The sequence below is a fragment of the Podarcis tiliguerta genome, assembly GCF_965153285.1.
Source record: "Podarcis tiliguerta genome assembly, chromosome: 12".
Classification (NCBI taxonomy): domain Eukaryota; kingdom Metazoa; phylum Chordata; class Lepidosauria; order Squamata; family Lacertidae; genus Podarcis; species Podarcis tiliguerta.
The window spans coordinates 58,020,582-58,045,187 of NC_139545.1; the positions used below are offsets into that span (position 1 = coordinate 58,020,582).

The 24,606-nt window shown below is 46.5% G+C and overlaps 2 protein-coding genes across 3 annotated transcripts in view; one reads left to right on the plus strand and one right to left on the minus strand.

Annotated features, from left to right (window-relative positions):
* Positions 1-24,606, plus strand: part of LOC310660977 (uncharacterized protein) — a 776,342-nt gene that overhangs the window by 48,122 nt on the left and 703,614 nt on the right. The window lies entirely within an intron of this gene.
* Positions 1-24,606, minus strand: part of LOC310661359 (SCO-spondin-like) — a gene marked incomplete at its 5' end in the record, with an annotated part of 165,801 nt that overhangs the window by 40,622 nt on the left and 100,573 nt on the right. The window contains 16 exons of the mRNA XM_083407208.1: positions 786-1,006; positions 2,546-2,706; positions 4,436-4,602; positions 6,084-6,233; positions 6,507-6,730; positions 8,764-8,860; positions 9,984-10,181; positions 12,720-12,890; positions 14,551-14,751; positions 14,869-14,915; positions 16,759-16,922; positions 17,240-17,319; positions 19,898-20,068; positions 20,909-21,079; positions 22,032-22,084; positions 24,484-24,578. Of these exons, the coding sequence (XP_083263334.1) occupies positions 786-1,006; positions 2,546-2,706; positions 4,436-4,602; positions 6,084-6,233; positions 6,507-6,730; positions 8,764-8,860; positions 9,984-10,181; positions 12,720-12,890; positions 14,551-14,751; positions 14,869-14,915; positions 16,759-16,922; positions 17,240-17,319; positions 19,898-20,068; positions 20,909-21,079; positions 22,032-22,084; positions 24,484-24,578 (2,371 nt within the window). The remainder of the gene's footprint in view (positions 1-785; positions 1,007-2,545; positions 2,707-4,435; positions 4,603-6,083; positions 6,234-6,506; positions 6,731-8,763; positions 8,861-9,983; positions 10,182-12,719; positions 12,891-14,550; positions 14,752-14,868; positions 14,916-16,758; positions 16,923-17,239; positions 17,320-19,897; positions 20,069-20,908; positions 21,080-22,031; positions 22,085-24,483; positions 24,579-24,606) is intronic.

Consider the following 24,606-nt stretch of genomic DNA (forward strand, 5'->3'; position numbering starts at 1 on the left):
TCCTCCCATCAGATGTCAAAGAAATAAACAACTATCCGACATTTGGAAGACATCTGAAGGCAGCCCTGTTTAGGGAAGCTTCTAATGTTTGATCTTTTATTATTGTTTTTTTAATATCCTGTTGGGAGCCTCCCAGAGTGGCTGGGGAAACTCAGCTAGATGGGCGGGATAGAAGAAGAAGAAGAAGAAGAAGAAGAAGAAGAAGAAGAAGAAGAAGAAGAAGAAGAAGAAGAAGAAGAAGAAGAAGAAGAAGAAGAAGAAGAAGAATTTTATAGTCTTCCTTTATAGTTTTTTGTTTTTTTGTTATTATTTTTACCAACAACCAAAACACAAACAGTGAAAACAAAGAGTGACGCCCCCCAGGCAGCTGATACATTGGTTATACATAATCAATAATAACATATTCAAATCAACCATATGTACAATTCTATATACCATACCTGAACACTCCTCCTTCCACAAGGTTTATTTAACTTTTAACATTTTAATTGCCCCAAATTGTTCAAACCTGCCCAAATAATTCAATCCTCCTCCTTCTCACTGACCTTAAACCCTTTCATTTTATGTATCTTCACAGTTAGATATTCTAAGATTATAATATTTTTCGATTTTTCCCTCCATTGGCTCACCCCTAGCTCTTCTGCATTTTTCCAAGTACTCGCTATAACCTGTCTGGCTGCAATTACCCTCAGTTTTACCCATTTACATTCCATTAACATTATCATCATCATCATCATCATCATCATCATCATCGGGCACCTTTGCTCCTGACTCTGCCCTCTTACCTTGGCAATCCAGCGTCTGACAGTACTTGATGTCCACCTGGGGGCCGGCGCAGTCCTTCCCGCCGTCAGCAGGCTTGGGGTTGGCGCACTCTCTTGTCCTGGTCATGTTCCCCAGCCCCCCGCAGGTCAAGGAGCAGGGGGCCCACGGGCTCCAGGCTGAGAAGCCCCCGTCCACGGGGCAGCGAGAGAAAGCGCAGACTAGCTGCCCGTTGCGGCAGGAGCTGAACGGAGGAGATGAGACAGTTGGGAAGAGTCTCAAAGTCAGTTGTGATTCCTGCGTTTGCAGGGGGTTGGTCTAGATGACCCCTATGGGTCCCCTTCCAACATTTCTATGATGATCCTCAAGTGTATCTCCAGGTAAGGATGGGGAAAGGCTCCTCACTGCCTGGAGAACTGCAGTCGGCCAGACAGAGCCATAATCTGACTCAATACAGCACTCCCTCGGTTCTCAAATGCTTTGGTTCCCAAACGCCGAAAACTTGAAAGTAAGTTTTCCAGTTTTCAAACATTTTTAGGGTGGCTGTCAGCTATTGTTTCCGGGGCGCCTGCACCAATCAGAAGCTGTGCCTTGGTTTTCGAACATTTCGGAAGTCAAACGGACTTCTGGAATGGATTAAGTTTGGTGCTTTTGTTTTTGCTATTTATTTTGCATTTTTTGTTTTTCAGTCTATGTCAGTTAATTTGTTTTTGTGTCTGTGTGGAACCCAGTTCAGCTGCTGACTGATTGATTGTATGACTCAGGAAATGGATAAAAGCCCCCCATCCAAACAATGACTATCATCAGTGCAGTAAGAAAAATTAATTTTCATTTTTATCATCTACAATACTGTTCTTTATTTTATAGTATTGCTTTCATTTTATGGATCAGTGGTCTCGTTAGACAGTAAAATCCATGTTAAATTGCTGTTTTGGCGGTTGTTTTTAAAAGTCTGGAATGGATTAATCCATTTTGAATTACTTTCTATGGGAAAGCGCACCTTGACTCTGGAACGCTTTGGTTTTGGAATGGACTTCCAGAACGGATTAAGTCTGAGAACCAAGGTACCGCTGCATAAGGCAGCCTCTTGGGATGCTACACAGATGTGAACGCTGATGGCAAACCTGCAACCAGCAGCTGGAATTATTACCCGGTGTATAAGACGACCCCCAACTATTTAACCTCTTTTCTGGGGTTAAAAAGTCGTCTTATACACTGGAATCTATGGTTATCATAATAGCCTAATAATAATATAAAAAGCTTAATATTTATCTATAAACCATCTCCCCCCCCCCCTTGCTGGGCTCAGGGTGGCTTACAGATAAAAAGAAGAATATTCATCATTAATTGAATTAAACTACACTGGACGCTCGGGTTGCGAATGTGATATGTGCGTGCTGCACGTTCACAACCCGCAGCGTTGGCAACCCGTGTCTGCGCACGTGGGGGTTGCGATTTAGCGCTTCTGCGCATGCATGAGCGCCGAAACCCGGAAGTAACCTGTTCTGGTACTTCCAGGTTTCAGCGGTCCGTAACCCAAAAAAACGCAACCTGAAGCATCTGTAATCTGAGGGATGACTGTATATGTACATATAAAATCTGTTCCAAATATACAAATAATTACAAAAAAATCACAAGCTGGGTGCGCAACTGGCATGCCAGGGGGGGCAGCCACGTGTGGGATGAGACACTTTCTGCTGGCCTTTGAGGCTGCAGTGGCACAGGTGAGGCTTTGCCTGTGAGCTGGGCATGGAGGGAACAGTTCAAATCTGGCTGAGCTCACCAGTTGCTGCAGGCAGAATAGATGGTGGTGTTTGGGGCAACTTCTTCTCCCAGGGAGAGCCGCTGACCCTGTGCTGTGAGGATGCCCAGAGCGGGGCTGGGATCTGAGGAGTGGTTCCAGAACATCTTGAGAGTGTCTTCAGTCAGGATGCAGGGGCACTCCTGAGGCAGAGAGAAAGAGAAAGAGAGCGGACCTGTAAAGAGGTCAGTTTACAGATTGTTCTCTTTTCCAGAAAACGACATGAAAATGATGTGTAGATGGTATGTAACGCCAGTACAGATAGCAAGAATGTATAAAACCGGGTCAAATAATATGCTGGAAATGTGAAGAAAAGGAAGGAACCTTTTATCATATGTGGTGGGAATGCAGAGAAATTTTTGGGAAATGATATATAATGAGCTGAAGAAAATGTTTAAAATGACATTTCTAAAAAAAACCAGAAGCATTTTTGTTAGGACAAGACCTGCCAAGGAAAACAAAGAACTTATTTATGTATGCTACAACAGCGGCAAGAGTCTTGATAGCACAAGGATGGAAGAACAAAGAAGCCACGACAAAAGAACAGTAGCAAGAGAAATTGATGAGCTATGCAGAGCTGGCGAAATTGACATACAAATTGCGAGATAAGGACAACTGTGACTTTAAAGAAGAATGGGAACTTTTTACAAATTACTTAAAACAACAACAAAATGAACTGGACTCCTTGGCAGGTTTTGAATAAGCATACACAAATTTAGTGAGGGTCAACATAGTAGATAGATAACACAAGGATGTATACAATTTTACAATATGCAGAGAACAACATGAGTTGAGAAATCAGAGAGAGGAGCTGAGGGAAGTTTGGGGGGGAGGGAGAAAAAAAGGGGCAGGGAAATAATGGAGGTGATTTATATTAATAATTTGGTATGTAGAAATTATTATTATTAAACCACTCCAAAGCACACTGAGATCCAGCTCCGAGGGCCTTCTGGCAATTCCCTCCCTATGAGAAGTGAGGTTACAGAGAACCAGGCAGAGGGCCTTCTCGGTGGTGGCACCCACCCTGTGGAACACCCTCCCATCAGATGTCAAAGAGATAAACAACTACCTGACATTTAGAAGACATCTGAAGGCAGCCCTGTTTAGGGAAGCTTTTAATGTCTGTTGTTTTATTGCACTGTTGTTGTTGTTTAATATATATATATATATTTACCAACCACCAAAACACAAACAGTGAAACCCCCCAGGGGGCTGATACACTGGGTATACAATATTCAATAATAACATATTCAAATCAACCTGTTCTTGTTATATTATTTCTGTTGGGAGCTGCCCAGAGTGACTGGGGAAACCCAGCCAGATGGGCAGGGTATAAGTAATAAATTATTATTAGTATTAGTACTAGTATTAGTATTATTAAAGGTAAAGGTAAAGGGACCCCTGACCATTAGGTCCAGTCGTGGCCGACTCTGGGGTTGCGGCGCTCATCTCGCTTTATTGGCCGAGGGAGCCGGCGTACAGCTTCCGGGTCATGTGGCCAGCATGACTAAGCCGCTTCTGGCGAACCAGAGCAGCGCATGGAAACGCTGTTTACCTTCCAGCCGGAGCGGTACCTATTTATCTACTTGCGCTTTGACGTGCTTTCGAACTGCTAGGTTGGCAGGAGCAGGGACTGAGCAACGGGAGCTCACCCCGTCACGGGGATTCAAACCGCCGACCTTCAGATCGGCAAGTCCTAGGCCCTGTGGTTTAACCCACAGCGCCACCCGCTTCCCTATTAGTATTATTAGTTGTGTGCAAAAAACTCAGCCTTCCTCAGCACAGACAGCAGGTTTGGGGGAAGGACTTATGTTCTGCCTCCACCACCAGACAGACACAGAGAGAGAGACAGAGAAGTTGAGAGGTCCGCACCTGGACGCAGGCCCCTTCGTGCTGGTAGGTGCCCACGGGGCAGTGGCACCCTTCCTCGCAGCCATCCGAGAAGCAGTCCATCTGGCGGGTGAGATGGGCGCAGCTGTAGGGGCACCCCTCTTCCTGCAGGCATTCCCGGAACAGACGCCCCACTGGGCAGCCGACCTCTGAGAGAATGGGAGAAGGATTGCAAGGCTGACCAGAGGCCGTTCTCTCGGTCCCTTGGAGGGATCAGTGCCGGATTTATGTATAAGCTGAACAAGCTATAGCTCAGGGCCCCACTCTCTTGCCCCCCCCCCCCCCCCAAGTTAAAAGGAAAAAACGCTGGATGTGCATTTCCAAAATATAAGATAAAACCAAATAAAACAAAACCTACATCCAGCAACAGCATTTTGTGTTGTGCAGGCTCCTATGATGTACCGTATTTTTCGCTCTATAAGACGCACCAGACCACAAGACGCGCCTAGTTTTTGGAGGAGGAAAACAAGAAAAAAAAATTCTGAATCTCAGAAGCCAGAACAGCAAGAGGGATCGCTGCGCAGTAATCCCTCTTGCTGTTCTGGCTTCTGGGATAGCTACGCAGCCTGCATTCGCTCCATAAGATGCACACACATTTCCCCTTACTTTTTAGGAGGGAAAAAGTGAGTCTTATAGAACAAAAAATATGGTAAGTCATGGCCGTCGCCTGCTCCCTCAATTATCACTGGTTTGCTCCTTTCTATATATAGGGTGCCTACATTCTGCTATTTATAATTATTAGCAGTTTGCATCATATATTTGCACCTATTATTATTTCATGTTATAGCAAGTTTCTAGAGACTAGTTGATGAGTCTTTGTAAATGATGTTTCTAAAGGAACTTTTGTTATTCCCAAATGCCAATGTGTTTGCATTATCAAGTTTGTTATGAATAAAAAAATCATTTTCAGTCAGAGCTTAATAATTATTTCACTATTAATATACTTCTTCTTAACTGTATTTCAGTTCAATAATTACTTTGATAAAATACGTATTTTGTGATGTGCAAATGGCTTGAGATACCTATGAGGTCCATAAATGACCATATAGCATATATTCAACACAAAAAGCAGCAACAATTTGTTGTTGACAGCTGGACATAGAAAGGGCCCTGTTACCTTCAGCAGCTTAGGGCCTCATTAAACCTAAATCCGGCCCTGGTGGTGATGCCTAGCAGGGCCGTCTCGGTGGTGGCTCCTCCCAGGCAACTTTGAAACTACCTGCCTGGAGAAGCTGGATTGGGGAGGAAAGAGTGGGCCGGTCTGCGCTCCTCAGAGAAGCGGGGAGTTTCAATATTGGGGGGAGCCACCCAGTGGCGGAAGAACCCTCTCTGTCGCCTGGGGCAGGACACCAAGGGACAGGGCAAACCGCCTGGTGACACATGCGCAACGTCAGTACGGACTGCGCATGCGCAGCAGCCGGTACAGTCACCACGTGAGCACCAACCAGTACAGATGGCGTGCGGACGCGGCATGAGCGGTGCCCATACTGACTGAGTGCGCGCCCTCTGCCGCTCTACAGCTGGGGGGAGGCAGCGGGCCACCTTGTCACCCCCAACCCAGGGCGGTGCCCGGGGCAACCCACCCCCTCCACCCCCCTGCCTTCGTACGCCCCTGGAGCCACCGACTCACCAAGGCACACTTGGGTGTTGCAGGTCTTGCTCTGGGCGGCCAAGCCTTGGCAGTCGGGCTCCCGGCACCGCCGGATCCGCATTTGCTCTCCTCCTCCGCAGGAGACGCTGCAGGGCTCCCAGGGGGACCAGTCGCCCCAGGCCTCCTCCTCTGTGGGGACATGGAGGGGGCAGAGGTCAAGGGAAGGAGAGAAAACAAAACAAAACAGGATTTTTTAAAATTATTATTTTAAAAAGTTTAGAACAGAAAAGTTAAAAACATAACTTTTTATTATTTTTATTGCTTAATAATAATAATAATAATAATAATAATATTCTGTTGGGAGCAGCCCAAAGTGGCTGGGATCGGCAGGGTATAAATCAATTTTATTATTATTATTATTATTATTATTACTATTATTACTGTCCCCCCCATCCTTCTCACCTGGGCAATCTTGCTGGCTCTGGCAAGCTTTCTGCTGCTCCCTGCTGCCCAGGCACCCCCTGCCTCCGTTCTGGGGGGCTGGGTGGTCGCACTCGCGGAATCGGAACTCGGCTCCCTCCCCGCAGCTCTGGCTGCAGGGCGACCAGGGCCCCCAGGGGCCCCAGCCCCCATCCAGGCGGCATGAGGGGTCCACGTCGCATTGCAGGTGCCCGGCCGCGCAGGTGCTGGGGGGAAAAGAAATGGCCGGGCAGACATAACACCATTGACATTTCTTTACTTTTATGTCCTTAAATTGTTTCCATTCTGTGTTTTACATTTCCATGAGAAAAAGAAGAAGAAAAATCTCTAAGTGGTTTATAAGCTGCTTTGAGACAGAATGTCACAAAACATCTGATTGAAAGATTACAAATGAAAAGCAAAGTCGAAATTCCATATATAACTTTTCCGCATTTGTAAGAAACAGATTTTTCACTTTGGAACTCCCTGCCACTTGACAACAGTCAGCAGCCTTCACTGTCCACTTTTGGCACCTGCTAAAAACATTTTGGTTTAGACAAGCCCAACCAGACATCTAGAATGTGGGTGGGTGTTTTAGTGTGGTTTTAGCTTATTGCTGATTTTTAATTTTGGGAAGGTATTAAATTGTTGTTAATTGTTTTTTTTAATCGATAAACTTACTGTTTTCTTTTCTTTTTGTAAACTACCTTTTGTTTGTTTTTAAATGATTTTTATTAAATTTTTAACAATAAGTTCATCAAACATCGTAGTTCCAAAACAGAAGCTACAAAACCCCCCAAACTGGAATTTCCACAGTAGTAACACACAAAAGAACTGATTTGGTGTTAAGACAGCATAACATACCGAATCATAATTTAATGGGACAAACTAACTGAACTGCCAAGAATATAGACTAAATCACAATGAACATAAAAAATGAAACAAAACCAAAGTATGGTGCAAAATCCTAAAATAAATAATGCTTGGAAATGGACTGAAGTAATTAAAAAGTAAGTGCAGATTTGAGGGAAAATATTTCCCTCACTTGAGTAAGAACTGCTTTCATCAGCTCAATCCTAAATTTCAGTTTAGGGCTAAAATCTTAAGGCTTTATTTATCCAACCTGATGTTAAAAACACACACAGAGAGAGACTTTAAACCACGCATTTAAGCAAATACGGATGTTAAGGTTTTTATCCTAAAAGTGATATTATTATATAACTCATGCTGCCGTTTTGCATTTTTATGTTGTGAACTGCCCTATGATCTTTGGAGAAAGGGTGGTATACAAATTTAATAATAAATAAATAAATTTAAACCTTAATTCAGAATACAGTGGTACCTTGGTTCACAAACACCAAAAACCCAGAAGTAAGTGTTCTGGTTTTCGAATATTTTTCGGAAGCCGAACGTCCAATCTGGCTGTCGGCTGTTGTTTCCGGGGCGCCTGCACCAATCAGAAGCTGCGCCTTGGTTTTGGAACATTTCGGAAGTCAAACAGACTTCCAGAACAGATTAAGTTCGGGGCTTTTGTTTTTGCTATTTATTTTGCCTTTTTTTGTTTTCGAGGCTTTTTTGGTTAATTTGTTTTTGTGACTGTGTGGAACCCAGTTCAGCTACTGATTGACTGATTGATTGATTGTGTGACTGCGGAAATAGATAAAAGCCCCCCATCCAAACAATGACTATCATCAATGCAGGGAAGGAAAAAATAATAATTTTTATTTTTATAATCTACAATACTGTTTTATTTATTTTATAGTACAGTACATTATTATTGCTTTCATTTTATGGATCAGTGGTCTCGTTAGATAGTAAAATTCATGTTAACTTGCTGTTTTAGGGGTGTCTGAAACGGCTTAATCCATTTTGAGTTGCTTTCTATGGGAAAGTGTGCCTTGGTTTTGGAACGCTTTGGTTTTGGAACGGACTACCGGAATGGATTAAGTTTGAGAACCAAGGTCTTTATATAACTTCAACACCAGCTAGTGGCAAAATATATGTCATTTTCCCCCACTGGTGAGCCTAGCTCACGAAAGAAGGGGAGCTTTAGGTAAATTTTGTCAGCCATGCCATGCAAAGAGCTGGCGCCAGAAGATCGCCATGTTCAGCTGCACTCATAAAATTTATAAAGTCAACCCAAGTTGCAGTGAAATTTAGGCATTTCCCCCCCAAAAACAAACAAAGGGTGTATAAATCTTACAAAATAAACCAAATAAAGGTATTAAAAGCGTCCTTAGCCTGCCTTGGCCAGACTCACCAGTTCTGGCAGGGTCCAGTCACCGTCTCCCCAGGCTGGACGTACTCCCAGGGCGGGAGCCCTGACCACAGAGAGAGATTCCGTCCTTCGGGGACGCCTGCCAAGACGGGAAAAAGAGGGAATAATTCAGAGTTGGCCGTTTCCTCCTCCTCCCCTTGCCCTCCCAGGCCCCACTCCATCTTGAATTCCCTCCTCTAAAATGATTGCCAAGCCCAGCAAACTGGGCTGGGAAAGATCTGTGGCTCAGTGGCAGAGCGGCTGCTTGGCATGTAGAAGGTCACTGGTTCAATCCCCCGGAAAGTCGCTGCCTGCCAGTGTAGACAACACTGAGGTAGGCATGTAGCCTTATTGGAGTTCACCGATTGGGTCTGCGTTGCTCCCGGACAGGAGGAAGGAAGTCAAATGACACCAAGGCTGGTTCAAAGAAAGAGTTTATTCTGCTCTCCGGATAGCAGAAGGCACTTGTGTGGTGAGGCCACAGCAAGTCCAAAGAAATCAGAGATTACATGCAGTATATATATCCTCCAGGCACCCTCTCCCTCCTTCCCCAGGAAGCCAACCACGTCAGCCTATGTATACAGGTTGACATCACATATGTTCCTGCTCTGGTATTCTTAACCATAAAAGGGGATTCCTTCCTGTACTTCTGACCATAAAATGATATTCCTCTTCCTACTCTTATCGTGGAGCAAGAGGTCATCATCTCCGAGAACACGCTCTGGCGCTGTTCCCAGACTGGGTCTGTGCGTTTTTGTGGTCAGGATGTAAGATAAGGCACAGACGTGTCTTCTCTGTTCTACTGGTACAGTCAAGGCCATACTTGCCGTCACAAACTGATAAAGGAGAGGGCTCCGAGCACAGCTTTATACAGCTGGGTTTCGGCTCAAGAGCTCAAGTTAAAGCATTTTAGCTAAGGAAAAATAGGGATTTTGCTGCAGTTTCAAACTGCCTGCACAGTCAGTTTTGGGGTTTGGGAAACCGATTCCTTCAGGCAGACCAGCTGCTTCCTATGCTCCTAGTAGTTTGGTGGTAGAAAACGTGCTTGGCATGCAGAAGGTCCTTGATTCATTCAATTCGCCCAGCGACAGCTGGCAGTGTCTCCTGCCTGAAATCCTGGAGAGCTTCTGCCAGCCAGTGTGGACATTACAGAGCTAGACGGGGCAATGGCCTGACTCCAAACAAGGCAGCTCCCTTTGTTAAAGATTCATTCACTCACTCACCCAGCCAGGTGTTCTGGTACTTGCAGCGGCACTGCGCTGGTGGGACGCACACGCCATCCTGCAGCAGCTGCCCCCCTGGGCAGGCGCACGAGAGCTGGCACTGGGGGCTGTCCAAGCAGGCAGTGTCCAGGTGCAGGTCCTCGCAGGTGCGTGGGCAGGCCTTGCCGCAGGGGAACGACACCTGGCCCCCGCTGCAGTCTGGGGGGACCGGGAAAAAGCCACTCAGATCTCTGTGCGCACCTTGGGGGTGATCTTTCACTTCGTGTTCCCACCCAGGGCCGGATTTAGGTTTGAGGCGGCCCTCAGCTCCTGAAGGTAATGGGGCCCTTTCTATGTCCAGCTGTCCTTTGTCAACAACAAATTGTGACTCTTTTTTGTGTTGAATATATGCTTCTCTGAGGAAGCACAGACTGGCCCACTCTCTCCTCCCCAATCCAGTTTCTCCAGGCAGCGAGTTCCAAAGTTGCCTGGGAGGTGCCACCACCGAGAAGGCCCTGCTAAGCATCCCCACCAGGGCCGGATTTAGGTTTAATGAGGCCCTAAGCTGCTGAAGGTAATGGGGCCCTTTCTATGTCCAGCTGTCCTTTGTCAGCAACAAATTGTCACTGTTTTTTGTGTTGAATATATGCTATATGGTCATTTATGGACCTCATAGGCATTTCAAGCTATTTGCACATCACAAAATATGTATTTTATAAAGGTCATTGTTGAAAAGAAATACAATGGTGCCCTGCAAGATGAATGCCTCGCAAGACGGAAAACCCGCTAGATGAAAGGGTTTTCCGTTTTGGAGGTGCTTCGCAGGACGAATTTCTCTATGGGCTTGCTTCGCAAGACGAAAATGTATTGCGATTCCTGGGGTGTTTTTTCCCCTCCCCACCCCCTTTTTCTAAGGCACTAAGCTGCTAATAGCCTTTTAGCAGCTAATCCGCTAATCCCTTAAGCCTGTAATAGCCGCTAATAGCCGCTAAACCGCTAATAGCGCTAATCCGCTAATCCGCTAGCTTCGCAAGACGAAAAAACCGCTAGACGAAGAGGCTCACGGAATGGATTCTTTTCGTCTTGCGAAGCACCACTGTACAATTAAGAGGAAGTATATAAATAGTGAAATACAATTAAGAAGAAGCATGTTAATAGTGAAATAATTATTAAGCTCTAACTTAAAATGATTTTTTATTCATAAGAAACTTAATAATGCAAACACTTTGGCATTTGGCAAGAACAAAATTCCTTTAGAAACACCATTTACAAAGACTCATCATCTAGTCTCCAGAAACTTCCTATGACATGAAATAATTATAGGTGTCAATATATGATGCAAACTACTAATAATTATAACTAACAGAATGTAGGCACCCTATATATAGAAAGGAGCAAACCAGGGATATTTGAGGGAGCAGGCGAGGGCCATTCCTTACATCACACAAGCCTGCACAACACAAAACGCTGTTGCTGGATGTAGGTTTTATTTTATTTGTTTTTTAATCTTATATTTTGGAAATGTACATCCTATCAGATGTCAAGGAAATAAACAACTATCTGACTTTTATAAGACACCTGAAGGCAGCCCTGTTTAGGGAAGTTTTTAATGCTTGATCTTTTTTTCTGTTTTTAATATTCTGTTGGGAGCTGTCCAGAGTGGTTGGGGAAAGCCAGCCAGGTGGGCAGGGTATGTATGTACAGTGGTACCTCGGGTTAAGTACTTAATTCGTTCCGGAGGTCCGTACTTAGCCTGAAACTGTTCTTAACCTGAAGACCACTTTAGCTAATGTGGCCTCCCACTGCTGCTGTGCCGCCGGAGCATGATTTCTGTTCTCATCCTGAAGCAAAGTTCTTAACCTGAATTTCTGGGTTAACAGAGTCTGTAACCTGAAGCGTATGTAACCTGAAGCGTATGTAACCCGAGGTACCACTGTATGTATGTATGTATGTATGAATGAATAAATTAATAAATATTATTATTCCTGTTCACCAATCTCAATCTCTTAGCAACCCTTAGGGCAGGTGGGCTCCCTTTTCGCTCTCCCATTATCACTTTCCACGCAACAGCTCTAGAGTTCAAACGAATATTCACCTCTGAAAATCTTAAATTCCTCCGCAACGTATTAATGATATAATCCCACGCTTTCTCCCAAAACTTACTAACCGCGGGCCAGTGTAGAAGCAGGTGTTTCAAAGGAGCCTTATCCAATGAACTTATTACCAATAAAAAAAATTCTGGTGGGCGCGAGCAAATTTTCCTTCCAAAAATATGGGTACAAAGGGTGTTTTTTGAGGACCACTGTTGTATGCTCTGACATTCATCCCCCCAACCTCAGTGCCACCCCCACCTCTCTGATTATGGGGCTTTTTGGGGGGCAACAACAGCGCCCCCCAGAATATCTTTTTTTGTTTTTATTTTATTTTATTACCAACCACCGAAACACAAACAGTGAAACCCCCAGGCGGCTGATACATTGGGTATACAATGTTCAATAATATACATATTCAATAATATTCAATAATAACATATTCAAATCAACTATATGTACTCTTCTATATACCTTAACGCTCCTCCTTCCACAAGGTTTATTTAACTTTTAACATTTTAATTGCCCCAAATTGTTCAAACCTAATAATTCTGTATCTTCTCGAATCAATCCTCCTCTTTCTCACTGACCTTAAACCCTTTCATTCTATGTATCTTCACAGTTAGGTATTCTAGAATTATCTGCCCAGCCCGGTGCGCCTTCTCACCTTTGCACTTGGTGACTCCGTCGTGGCACGAGAGGGTCTGCCGGGCTTCGCCAGGGCAGGGAAGCCCCCCAAAGCGGGCAGGGGGGTTGCTGCACTCCCGGCTCCGGGCCGACTCTCCTCCGCAGGCGTCGCAGGGGGACCAGGGGCTCCACGTAGTCCAGGCCCCGTCCACTGTGAGGCGCAAGAGAAAAGGGGCGTGTGTGTCTGCTGAGCCCTGCCTCTTCCCTCGATATCAATTTTTATTAAGGGTTTTCAACGTAAAATACAATAAAAGCTAAACTGATCAAAAGAAGGTAGGCAAGAAAGAAGCAAGAATAAGCAAAGGAAGGAAGGAAGAAGGAAAAGAAGGGAAAATAAACACAAGGTGCTCCATTATATTGTAACCCAGGCTTCCTCGAACTCGGCCCTCCAGATATTTTGAGACTACAATACCCATCATCCTTGACCACTGGTCCTGCTAGCTAGGGATCATGGGAGTTGTGGGTCAAAAACATCTGGAGGGCTGAGGATGAGGAAGCGTGGGTGTTTCTATTTTGCTTAATGTATGTAGGGTTTGGTGTCAGCGTTGCTCGTGCTTTTCACTTGTGTTTCTTTGGTGGTGAGAGAGGTTGGGGTTGGCCTAGGGTGTGGTTGTTCATTTGTGGTTGGCTATGGTGATCTTTGTTTTCATGTGTGAGTGAGGTGGGTAGGTGTTTTGGATCAGGTTAGCCATATTGATTTATTATTGTCATTGTCCTGTTGGGCTGTGTACGTGACAAAGGGGAGCCATACCGGGGTGAAGGCGTCTTCTTCTATTTGTCCCCCTGTCAGTTTCAGTTTATTAGTTAATTATTCTAGTAGGGCTGTTTCCCATACTATTTGGTACCATTGGTCCATACTTACTCCTGACAGGTCTCTCCAGTGTCTGGTTATGGTGCTTCTGGCTGCTGAAAGTAGGTGGGTTATGAGTGGTTTGTGGTGTAAATGGGCATTGTTGTCTTGGAAGATGTTTAGTAGGGCCAATTCGGGGGTGATGTCTAATATTTGCTTAGTTATTTTACATATTTCTCATATGGCTGTTGTCCAGAATAGTTGGATTTTGGGGAACTCCTGTCAGAAGCTTAATGCTGGCCAGCTGGCATAGATAAGGCTCCGGGCTCCCAGCCAGTTTCCAAACTATTTGATTTATTAGACAAAGTTCAAACGTACATCTCCAGCGTTACGATTATGCGTCCTTCCCTTGTGGGCAGTTGTTCCCTCTAATCTTACTTCCTCTTTCTTCTTACCCAGCATCCCCATCGGCTAAGGCTCCTGCTTCTGTTTACTCTGTGTGCAGCTTGACTTGTGCCTGGCTCGTCCTCCTCCCCCTCTACGTCAGACTGACTATCTGATGACAGGCTGCTGATAATCTCTTTCGGCTCTCTATAACTGCTGGTTTCTGTCCTTTCATCTTTTCCCGTTTGCCTCTCCCTGACAACTCCCACCACATGTGGAGGTATATGCCTGTGGAGGTGCACCCTCTCCAGCATTTTGGTGAGGTTCCTCAAATCACTAATGTTCAACTATGAGGTTTGGTGGGTGCCAGTCGCTGCCTCTCAGCCTAGCCTACCTCTCAGGGCTGTTGTGATGTTTAAACGGAGGGGAGAAAAACCTTCTAGGTCACCTTGAGCTCCTCAAGGTGGGCTATAAATGCACAATAAGAATATTGCACAGTAGGTAGAAAGGGGGCTGAGCCCCCCCCCCCATCTGAGCCTCTCCCTCCCTAACCACTTTTGCAAAAGTTCATTTGCGGGATCTGTGAGTCTGGTTTCCGCACCCAGACACCCTCCTGTTTGCCCCAGAGGTTTGGTACCTGGGCAAAAAGAGTCCATGGGGCACTCCTTCCTCTGAAGCTGGATTCCGCTGTCGCCGTGCTGCTCCTGCAGGCCCTCGCACTCGGGACCCCCATTCTGGGGCTTGGGGCAAGCGCAGGCCCGGTAGCGGGTGACCATTTCGTTGCCACACGTCCTGGAGCAGGGGCTCCACGGGGACCAGTCGCACCAGCCGCCGGGAACTGGAATAAGGAGGGAAAGAGGTTGCTGGGGTCCTAATGAAGCCTTCCCCACGGGGGGGCTCCTTCCTCTCTGTGAGGCCCCCCCTCTGCCTGGCAAAACCTCCCTGTGGGACTCACCGGCACAAGCTTGACTGGTACAGATCAGCTTCCCTTTGGAGCAGGTGCTGGGAAGAGAGAAAGAGGCAGGAGATGGGAGACGCTGGCGCTGACGTGCAAGATAACAAAAGCATTCTGGGAAATGATTTCTAATGAGTTGAAAAAAATGTTTAAAATAACATGGGGGGGGGGACTGGAGGCTTTTCTACTAGGTACTTTAGGTGCAGAGATTCCGAAGGAGCAGAAACGACTATTCATGTGCGTGACGACAGGAGCACAGATACCACTGGCCCAGAGATGGAAAGACGACAAAGTTCCGACCAGAGACGAATGGTTGATGAAGATGATGGACTACGCCGAAACTGACCAGGGAAATCAGAAACCCAGAAGAGAAGAACTTTAAGAAGTAATGGGGAAATTTTACAATGTGCTCAAGAGAACACTGTAAAGAACTGAAAACTTTGGCAGGATTTGAGTCATGCTTGTAATATACGAAGAATCATGGTGAAAAATGGATTATTTGGTTTTTTTTGAAAAACAGAGAAAATAAGGGAGGAAGTTGGAAAAAAAGATTGATAATGGTAACCATGGAAGGGTGGAGGGGAGTCAGGGGGTTCAGGGAATCCTAAATGATGGGGTTGATGTACTGTATAATGTTTGAATTCAAATTGGTTATGTAAAATCCAATCAATCAATCAATCAGTCAGTCAATGGAAGGGTCCCCAAAAGCCATCTAGACCAGGGGTCAGCAAACTTACTGCGCCTCGGGCCGGTGTCTCCAGCGCCGACTGTGTGGCAGGCCAGAGGGAAATACACTATTTCCGGCACACTTCTGGGTCAGAGGAGCACCGGAAATAGCTTGTGCGCATGTGCACGGACCTCCTCTGACCCGGATGTGCACTGGGAAAAATGCTTGCGCATGCGCAAATACTGCTTACGCATGTGCCCAAGCTATTTCCTGTGCTCCTCCGACCTGGAAGTGGGCAGCCGTGCGGGCGGCAGGGGTTGCTGCGGGCCGGATAAAGGAGTTCCTCGGGCCTTATCCAGCCCATGGCACTTAGTTTGGGGACCCCTGATCTAGACTAACCTAAGGTTACCAGAAGCAATGACAAACCGAGACAGCTTCTTAAAAAGCAGAGACATCACCTTGCCGACAAAGGTCCGTATAGTTAAAGCTCTGGTTTTCCCAGCAGTGACGTATGTGAGAGCTGGACCATCAAGAAGGCTGATCGGCGAAGAATTGATGCTTTTGAATTCTGGTGCTGGAGGAGACTCTTGAGAGTCCCATGGACTGCAAGAAGATCAAACCTATCCATTCTGAAGGAAATCAGCCCTGAGTGCTCACTGGAAGGACAGAAGCTGAGGCTCCAATACTTTGGCCACCTCCTGAGAAGAGAAGACTCCCTGAAAAAGACCCTGATGTTGGGAAAGATGGAGGGCACAAGGAGAAGGGGACGGCAGAGGATGAGATGGTGGGACAGTGTTCTGGAAGCTACCAGCATGAGTTTGACCGAACTGCAGGAGGCAGTGGAAGACAGGAGGGCCTGGCATGCTCTGGTCCATGGGGTCACGAAGAGTCGGAAACGACTAAACGACTAAACAACAACAAAGTTACCCGACGTCCCTGTTTCCCGGGGATAGTCCTCGGATTTATAAATCCGTCCCCATACAAAATCCATTGAAGTTGAAAAGTGTCCCCGGATTCATTGAAAAAAAATCTGGTAACCTTAGACTAACCCCCCGCAATGCAGGACTCACAAGTAAATGATAACAGAATCATGGAGTTGTAGAGGCCGGAAGTGCACCCAATCTGCTGCAATGCAGGAATCGCAGCTAAATAGTAGCTGGCCTTTGACCCCTGGCACCCCTGGAGGCCCCAGCCCTCAGCCCCACATCTCTGCCTGGCCTCACCAGGTGTTGCATCCGTCGGAGCGAGGGACGGTCTCTCCTGGCAGGTGTCGGAGGCCGGTGAGCAGGTCTAGGCAGGTACACAGGTCCTTCTCCACGCAGGCCGTGCCGTTCAGGACTTTCCCCCCGGCGCAGTAGCAGCCGGGCTCGCAGGTCCACAGGCAGTGCTGTGGGGGGAGAGGGGTGTGAGGGGGGGCAGGAAGACGAAGGCCCATGCCGCAAGGAGGGGCACGGTTGGCAAGAGAGGGCTGGGGTCTACCGCAGCCTCTGGCAACCCAGCGAGGCAGAGCTACGTGCGCCATGCAGCCGTGCCGGCTGGGGCAGGCGGGAGTTCAACCTCACAGGGTTGTTGTGAGGATGACAGGAGGAGACGACCACCTTGAGGTGGGATAGGGAAGAAATTAACGAAGATGAAATAAATCATCCCAGAGACAAAAGCAGAGGGTTGGGGGTCCCCCAGACAGAGGTGCCCACCGGGCCTCACCGAGATGTCATCGCAGGAGCGGGGGCAGGGGGGCCCACAGCGGCTGTAGGTGGTGCCCTCCATGGCAGAGCAGTCCACACCTGTGCCAGGGAGGAGAGAAAGGACAGGTGAAGTCCCCAAGGGGAAGAGACTTGGGCAGTGCCCACAACCTCTCACCACAACCACCCTCCAAAAGTGCAGCTTCCTGGGCCCTAAAATGACTGGCAGGGAGGCAGACAGGCCAGGGGGGGGGGTTCAGGAGATCAAGTGCCCCCCAATGAGGAACTCACTCCCCCCACTTTCCCCTGCCCCAATTTCTGGACTCCTGTTATTATCATATGTTTACTCTCATTTCAGATATCTCAATATGTGGGGCGCACCTTGCCCACATAGAAATATACTTTGCCCCAAATATTGTATATGTTAAGAAATATACAATAATAATAATAAATATACAATAATAAATATACAATAATTCATTTGTAAAAAAGGAATATACAACGGGAAAGACAGGAAGTCTAGTGTGTATATGATTTTGGGGGGAGAAATCTGTTTTTGTTTTTTCTCTTTGTTCTTTCTTTTTTTTGTTTCATTTTCTTCCTAGGTATATACAATTTGTATAAAATTTTTGTATACATGTTGGCAATTATATTATAGTAAGTCCTGTAATGTAATATGACAACGTTTACTGATGTAATTATAAGAATGCTAACAAATAAATAAAATGCAAATTCACACACACACACACACACACACACACACACACATTTCGCCCCTTCTGTGCCCCTCCCCTGAATATATACGGTATATTTTTGTGGTGCCACCACTGAGCAGGCAGGAGGACTTTTCAGGCTCTATTGCAGGGTGAACGTGACGTCATGTCTGGAGACGTCGTCTAGGGAGATCTGGGTCCAAATCTTCGTTTGCCCACAAAGTTCTCTCTCTCTCTCTCTGCCTAGTCTCCCTTGCAGGGTTGCCTGTGTCTGTGTGGGGAGAGCCATGCCGGTTTGCCAAAGAGGTAGAGCCTGAAAGTAGCCCCCAAGACTTCTCTTCCTGGCCCCCAGCACTCCCCCCAGGTGCCCCCCTCTCCCCAGCCCTGTTTGCTCCCTTTCGCTTGCCTGCGATGTTTCCTTCAACAACAACAACAATAATAATAATAATAATAATAATAATAATAATAATAATAATAGTGATGATGATGCCTGGAAGGGTTGCGTGCAAAGGGGTGTTAACCTTTTGCTCCAACATAAAACGGACGTTTGTGGCCCAAACCGCTTTGGCCTCTGGGGGCGATGTGGTCCCCGGGAGATGCCCCGGAAGGGAATGTGGCCCTCAGAGGGAAAAGGGTTCTGTGCACCTTGAGTTGACACCGAGCCACTTAGGAAAACAAGGGTGGGAGAAGAATGGGATTGTAGCATTGTAGAGCTGGAAGGGACCCCAAAGGTCATCTAGGCGGGGCTGCCCTTGATAATAATAATAATAATAATAATAATAATAATAATAATAATAATAATAATTTATTATTTATACCCCACCCATCTGGCTGGGTTTCCCCAGCCACTCTGGGCGGCTTCCAACAAAATGCTAAAATACAATAACCTATTAAACATTAAAAGCTTCCCTAAACAGAGATGCCTTCAGATGTCTTCTAAAAGTTTGGTAGTTATTTTTCTCTTTGACATCTGATGGGAGGGTGTTCCACAGGGCAGGCGCCACTACCGAGAAGGCCCTCTCCCTCGTTCCCTGTAACTTGGCTTCCCGCAGCGAGGGAACCGCCAGAAGGCCCTTGGTGCTGGACCTCAGTATCCGGGCAGAATGATGACCCTTGAAGCTGACCCAGAAAATCCAGCGGGTGCAGAATGCCGCGGCGAGGCTCCTTACAGGGTCACATTCATCCAGTGCTTTACCAACTGCACTGGCTCCCGGTGGAGTACAGGGCCAGGTTTAAGGTGCTGGTTTTGACCTTTAAAACCCTATGTGGCCTAGGACCCTCGTACCTACGGGACCGCCTCTCCTGGTCTGCCCCATGGAGGACCTTAAGATCCACAACTGACAACATTTTGGAGGTCCCGGTCGCAAGGTGGTTAGGTTGGTCTCAACTAGGGCCAGGGCCTTTTAAGTACTGGCGCCGACTTGGTGGAACGCTCTGTCACAAGAGACTAGGGCCCTGCGGGACTTGACATCTTTCCGCAGGCCCTGCAAGACAGAGCTGTTCCGCCTGGCCTTTGGTTCGGACTCAGTCTGACCCTTAAGTCTCCCTCCCCTTATGGTTTTGATCCATGGGCTACTTTTAATATGAGGCTGCATTTTAAATTGCATTTAACCTGTATTTTAAATTGGGTTCCCCCCCCTATTATGTTTTTATTGTAATTTTGCTAGTGTTAGCCACCCTGAGCCCGGCTCTGGCCGGGGAGGGCAGGTTATAAATAAAATTTATTATTATTATCATTATTAGCCCAACCCTCTGTAGCAGGTCGCTGAAATGGCTCATGTCAGCCCCCAAGCGCACACTCCCCCCAGGCAGCGGGGGCCGTCCTTCTTCCAGGAAGGGCTCCCCAGAAGCCCCCCCCCCCATTTCTGGGTGAGGGGGAAGAGCGATGGGACAGGGGCAGAGATTTTACCAAAACATCTAGGTGCGTCTCTGGCATGCAGGGTCTTCCGATCTCGGTCCTGACTTACCTGGACACGGGTTCAAGCTGCAGCCCTCCACCTGGGTGGGGACCCCCTCGCAGTAGTCCCCGCCCCCCTGTGGGGCAGGGGTGTCGCAGGCTCTCGCCCGGCTCCTCATGCCTCCCCCACAGCTGGCGGTGCAGTCGGTCCAGGGGCTCCAGGCCCCCCAGCCCCCGTTCCCTGCAACCACAGGGGAGAAAAGAGCATGTGTGGGTCGCTGGGCCCCCCATTGCAGACTCCCTCCCTCCTGTGCGGTTTGCCCCCCAGGTGGAGGAAAGAGGGAAGTTGTTGTTATAAGAATTCTAAGGTCTCAAATACAAATTAAATGTGCATTAATGTACTAGGCAAACACATACAGAAGTATATGAAATAGTATAGGAGAGCAATCCTGAAGCCATTTTGACTCTCCCAGTGACCTCAAATATTCCTCTGCAGTAAAGGAGGCAAATGGGGAAACCCTTCCCACTGTCTTTTTGCTTGCAAATCCTGTCTTAAGGACATATTTGTGTATGAATAGGGTGAGCTTGTGACCTGGATTCAGGAACTATCACAAAAGAAGTATCACAAAAGAATGGCCAGGCTGCCCAGGTAATGCAATCAGTGACCATTATCAGGTATCATGGCAAAGCAGGATTTCTGCTGTAGACCGCCCCTCCAGTGATGGATGTATGATGTATTGGGGGGTGGTCTTGAGCTAGAGGGTGGGCAATTTCAAAAGTCTATATAAGGGCTGGCACACCATTTTTCTGGGTTCCTCCTCCTTTCCTGCGTGTGAGGGGAGCCCCCTGTTGCAACAGTTCAATAAAGATCAGGCTCACTAGCCGCTTTGCTTCTCAATATTCTCTGGCTGGCCTCTGTTATTTTCTCCTACCAATAGGGAACCTACATAAGGACTCTATACGGGCTCTTGGGTCCCCCATAAGGGAAAAACAGCAGGTTTTTCTTATAACATTGCGAAGGTGAAGTCTGGACTCTTGGAAGGCAGCAGGAAGGAATAGGGGTGTTTAGGGGGACACTTACGGGCGCAGGGCTGGGCCTGGCAAGGTTTGTCCTCGCGTTCGGGACCCAAGCAGGGCAGCCCCATCCCAGACGGAGGGGGGTCCGTGCAGAAGTGGTACCGGTTCCGTAGCCCCAGCCCGCAGGACGCTGAGCACTCGCTCCAGGGGGTCCATTCTGACCACTGGCCGTTCACTGGGGAAAAGGGAAGTGGCAAGCTGTGATCTTTCTGGGGGAGACTCGAAATGGAGCAGGGGGTGGGATGGGGGCACAGCAAGACTCAGATTGTGGACAGAATGTCCTCCTTCACAGAGAGTTGGCCTGTGGAACTCCTTCCCACAGGAGACAGGGATGGCCACCAACCCAGATGGTTTTAAAAAGGATTAGATAAATTCATGGAGGAGGAGAGGGCTACTAGATATGACAGCTCTGTTAGAATTCCTGCTCCGTGATTGCAGTCATGGGATTGTTGTCTCTCACATGACGGTATATGTTTTGACTCCACAGAGTGGGAAGTGACGAAGACAGGATGTTTGTGTTACTGTGTTCCGTGAAGTGGGACTATTGTCTTTTGTTTTGTTCTCTTTGCTGTCTGATGCTAGAGAAAGAGGGAGCCATGTTGCAGTGCTCCGTGTGTGTTTATATGTAAATAAAGTAGATTAGCCAAAACGTTGAGTTGCTGAGGTCTGACAAGCGAACTGCGCAGACTCTGCGGATCCCTAAGTGTGCCGGTGTCCATTGGCATCGGTCGCTGTGATGTTCAGGCTGAAGAAAGCTTTTGAAGCTCCCAAACAATTGACCAGGAGTGAGAGAACATGCCAGTTGGGCATGTATCTCTGCCAGGGTCCTACTCGAGTGTAGGCTGAACTCCTGACAAGCTCTGCTCTGCCTGTGGGAAGTCCACAACCGGATCCGAGGACAAGAACAACTCTTTCCTCTTGTGGTTTTCCAGCAACTGGTCTTCAAAAGCATCGCTACCCTGGATGGGGAGGAAGATTGCAGCTCTTGTGGCTAGGAGCCATCAACAGCCCCAGGTGATTCAAGATCACCTGAAAGGGCCCGAGCTCTTTGCAAAGGGAAGCAAGAGGACGGCTGTTTCGGAGCAAGAACCTCCAAACTAAAAGTGTCCCAGCAAGTCAGGCCTTACCGTCACCGCAGGCTGCCCTGGAGCAGTTGCCCACCCGACCGGAGAGGCAGGTGCTGCAGAGAGGAAGACAGAATGTTTTTAGTGTAGGGCAACCATCCTCATATCACTGAAATGCTTCTTCTTCATCATCATCATCATTTTAAATTTGTATACCGTCTTTCTATCATAAAATACTCAAGGCGGTTTACAAGCTGAAGAAACAAAAAATGTACATCTTATTACAATCTAATGCAATACAAAAATGTGATAATAAAACATAAGTTTAAAATAGGCAATCTACATCAAAAAGTAACATTCAACAATCATTAGAATAGTATAAAATAATAATATCAATATATACGATAAAATATCTTTATTGTCATTGTCCCATGCAGAACAATGAAATATAAAAGTTAAACAGAAATCCACTCAACAGTTACAATAAATAATATCTAAACTATAATCAATAAGACAATGGCAAGCCACAGTACATAAAACAATACAATACAAGACACATTGAGAAGCAGAGACTAGAGCAAGGCAGGTTGGAAGGAGGCCTTGCCTGATGGAGTCTCTCCCCTCACAGTTCTTCCTCCAGGAACAGCTCCCTTATGAGGACTCCTAGGGTCGGAGGGTGGGGCAAGGCAGGTGGAAGGAGGCTTCAGTCTAATTAAGGCATGAAGGGGTTAAAACCATGGAGTAAGCTGTCCTGCCAGGCTTAGCCATGTCCACTTCCCCTGACCTGGGGAGGAATCAAGCTTTTGTTCTCCTCCAATCTACTTGTGAATCTCAGTGTGCGGAGAGGGTTGAGCTGGTTGCTCCAGCTCGGACCGCATGGCTGTCACCAGCCGCTCTAGAGTTCCTATACCAAGAATCTAGCAACTTTTACCACTTTCCAAGCAAGCTAAGTTTCACTGCCTGTGCAACCGTTCTGAAGCACGTGAATCTGACCTTTGGAGAATTTGTAAGCAAACCATTTTTTAACTTACCAAAGGTGTGGTCTTTTCCTATGCTGGGGGAAGAGGGAAACTTTGGAAAGAAGCCTTTTTTTGGAATTCGCTCAAAAGGGCATATTTTAAAAGCCTATATGTCTTTTCCCCCTAATAGATTTTATTAAAGTTTGAAAGAAAATATACAAAGGTCATTATCAATTTTTTTAATCTAAGATAAAAAACTATAATTAAAAACACAAACCAAAAGGAAGAGAAGAGGAAAAGAGAGAGGAGAACTTTCAATTCTGTGTCTGTCAGTTCTTCGGTCCTCAAGCCCAGACATAAGATCATTTTCTTTTCACACAAAAAGTCTAGAAGAAATTCCCAAACTTAATACTGACAATGCTTTTCCTTTGATTGAGCCAGTCCATTTTGCCATCCCAGCCAAATCCGATAATTTTAACCACCGTTCCTCCGTGCAAGGCGACAACAAATCCTGTGCATAGACGAGTCTCGCCTCTACCAACCTATATTTCTATGCTTTGCTTTGCGTAATATTTTATATTCTTTTTTTAAAAATCTATTTTTATTGATTTTCCAATAAAAACATCCAATCAACATATCCACATCATAATCCAATTGAAAACAAGAAACTAAAATTTAAAAAAGGCCAAATTGTACTCCAAATTGTAATTATTGTTTTTTTCGGGCTCCCCATAGTCTGGACCTCTGAAGCATATCTCCAGATCTTCAGTCCTGCCTCTTCTCGTGCCACGAGAAGCTTTGTGGCATATTTTCTGACTCTAAATCTCTGCTGGGGTCCTCTCACAAAAGGAGTCCTTGCCCCAAACTTGGACCGTGGCTTCCAGGAACTTCTCCTTCCTCTCTCTCTCTAGACATATTTGCACCAGCAGCTAGAGCTGGCAGGAAGGGGCATGGTTGGCCAAGAACCAGAGGAAGAGATGAGATGAAGAAAATGTTGAAATATACCTTTATCAAGAAACCAGAAGCATTTCTATTGGGAATAATAGGGAATGATATTAGATGGAATGATGTGAAATTATTTAGGTATGCAGTGACAGCGGCAAGAATCTTGATGGCCCAGAAATGGAAGCAGGAAGAAATGCCGGCCAAGGAAGAATGGAGAATGAAGTTGATGGAATATGCAGAGATGGATAAATTGACTGGGGAAAATAAGGAACCAACGTGACCAGAGATTTTCCGAGGACTGGAATAAATTTACAGAATATATCAAAAATGTATGTGAGGAACAACTAACGCTTGTTGGCTTTCAAGAAGCTTTGTGAAAAAGACTGATTGAAATGTTGTTTGAAAGATAGGTTAAGATTAAGAGTGATAAAGTGCAATATAAATTTAAGAAATGTGAAATGTAGTGATAATAGGGAGAATTGTCAGATAGGCTGAAGGAAGTCCAAAGATGTAAATGTTTAATGCGAATGTCAAATTTGGAAAGAATGTGTATTGGAAATTGAATAAAAATTAATTATTAAAAAAAAAGAACCAGAGGAAGAGGCACTGACCAGTTTTCACAGCCCTTGGGTACCACGTCTCCCGGGCCGTACAGCATCCCATCAAGGGCGCAGGGGCACTCCTCCTCTGGAACGCAGAGATTGTTCTGTAAGCGGCAGAGAGGGAAGGGGGCA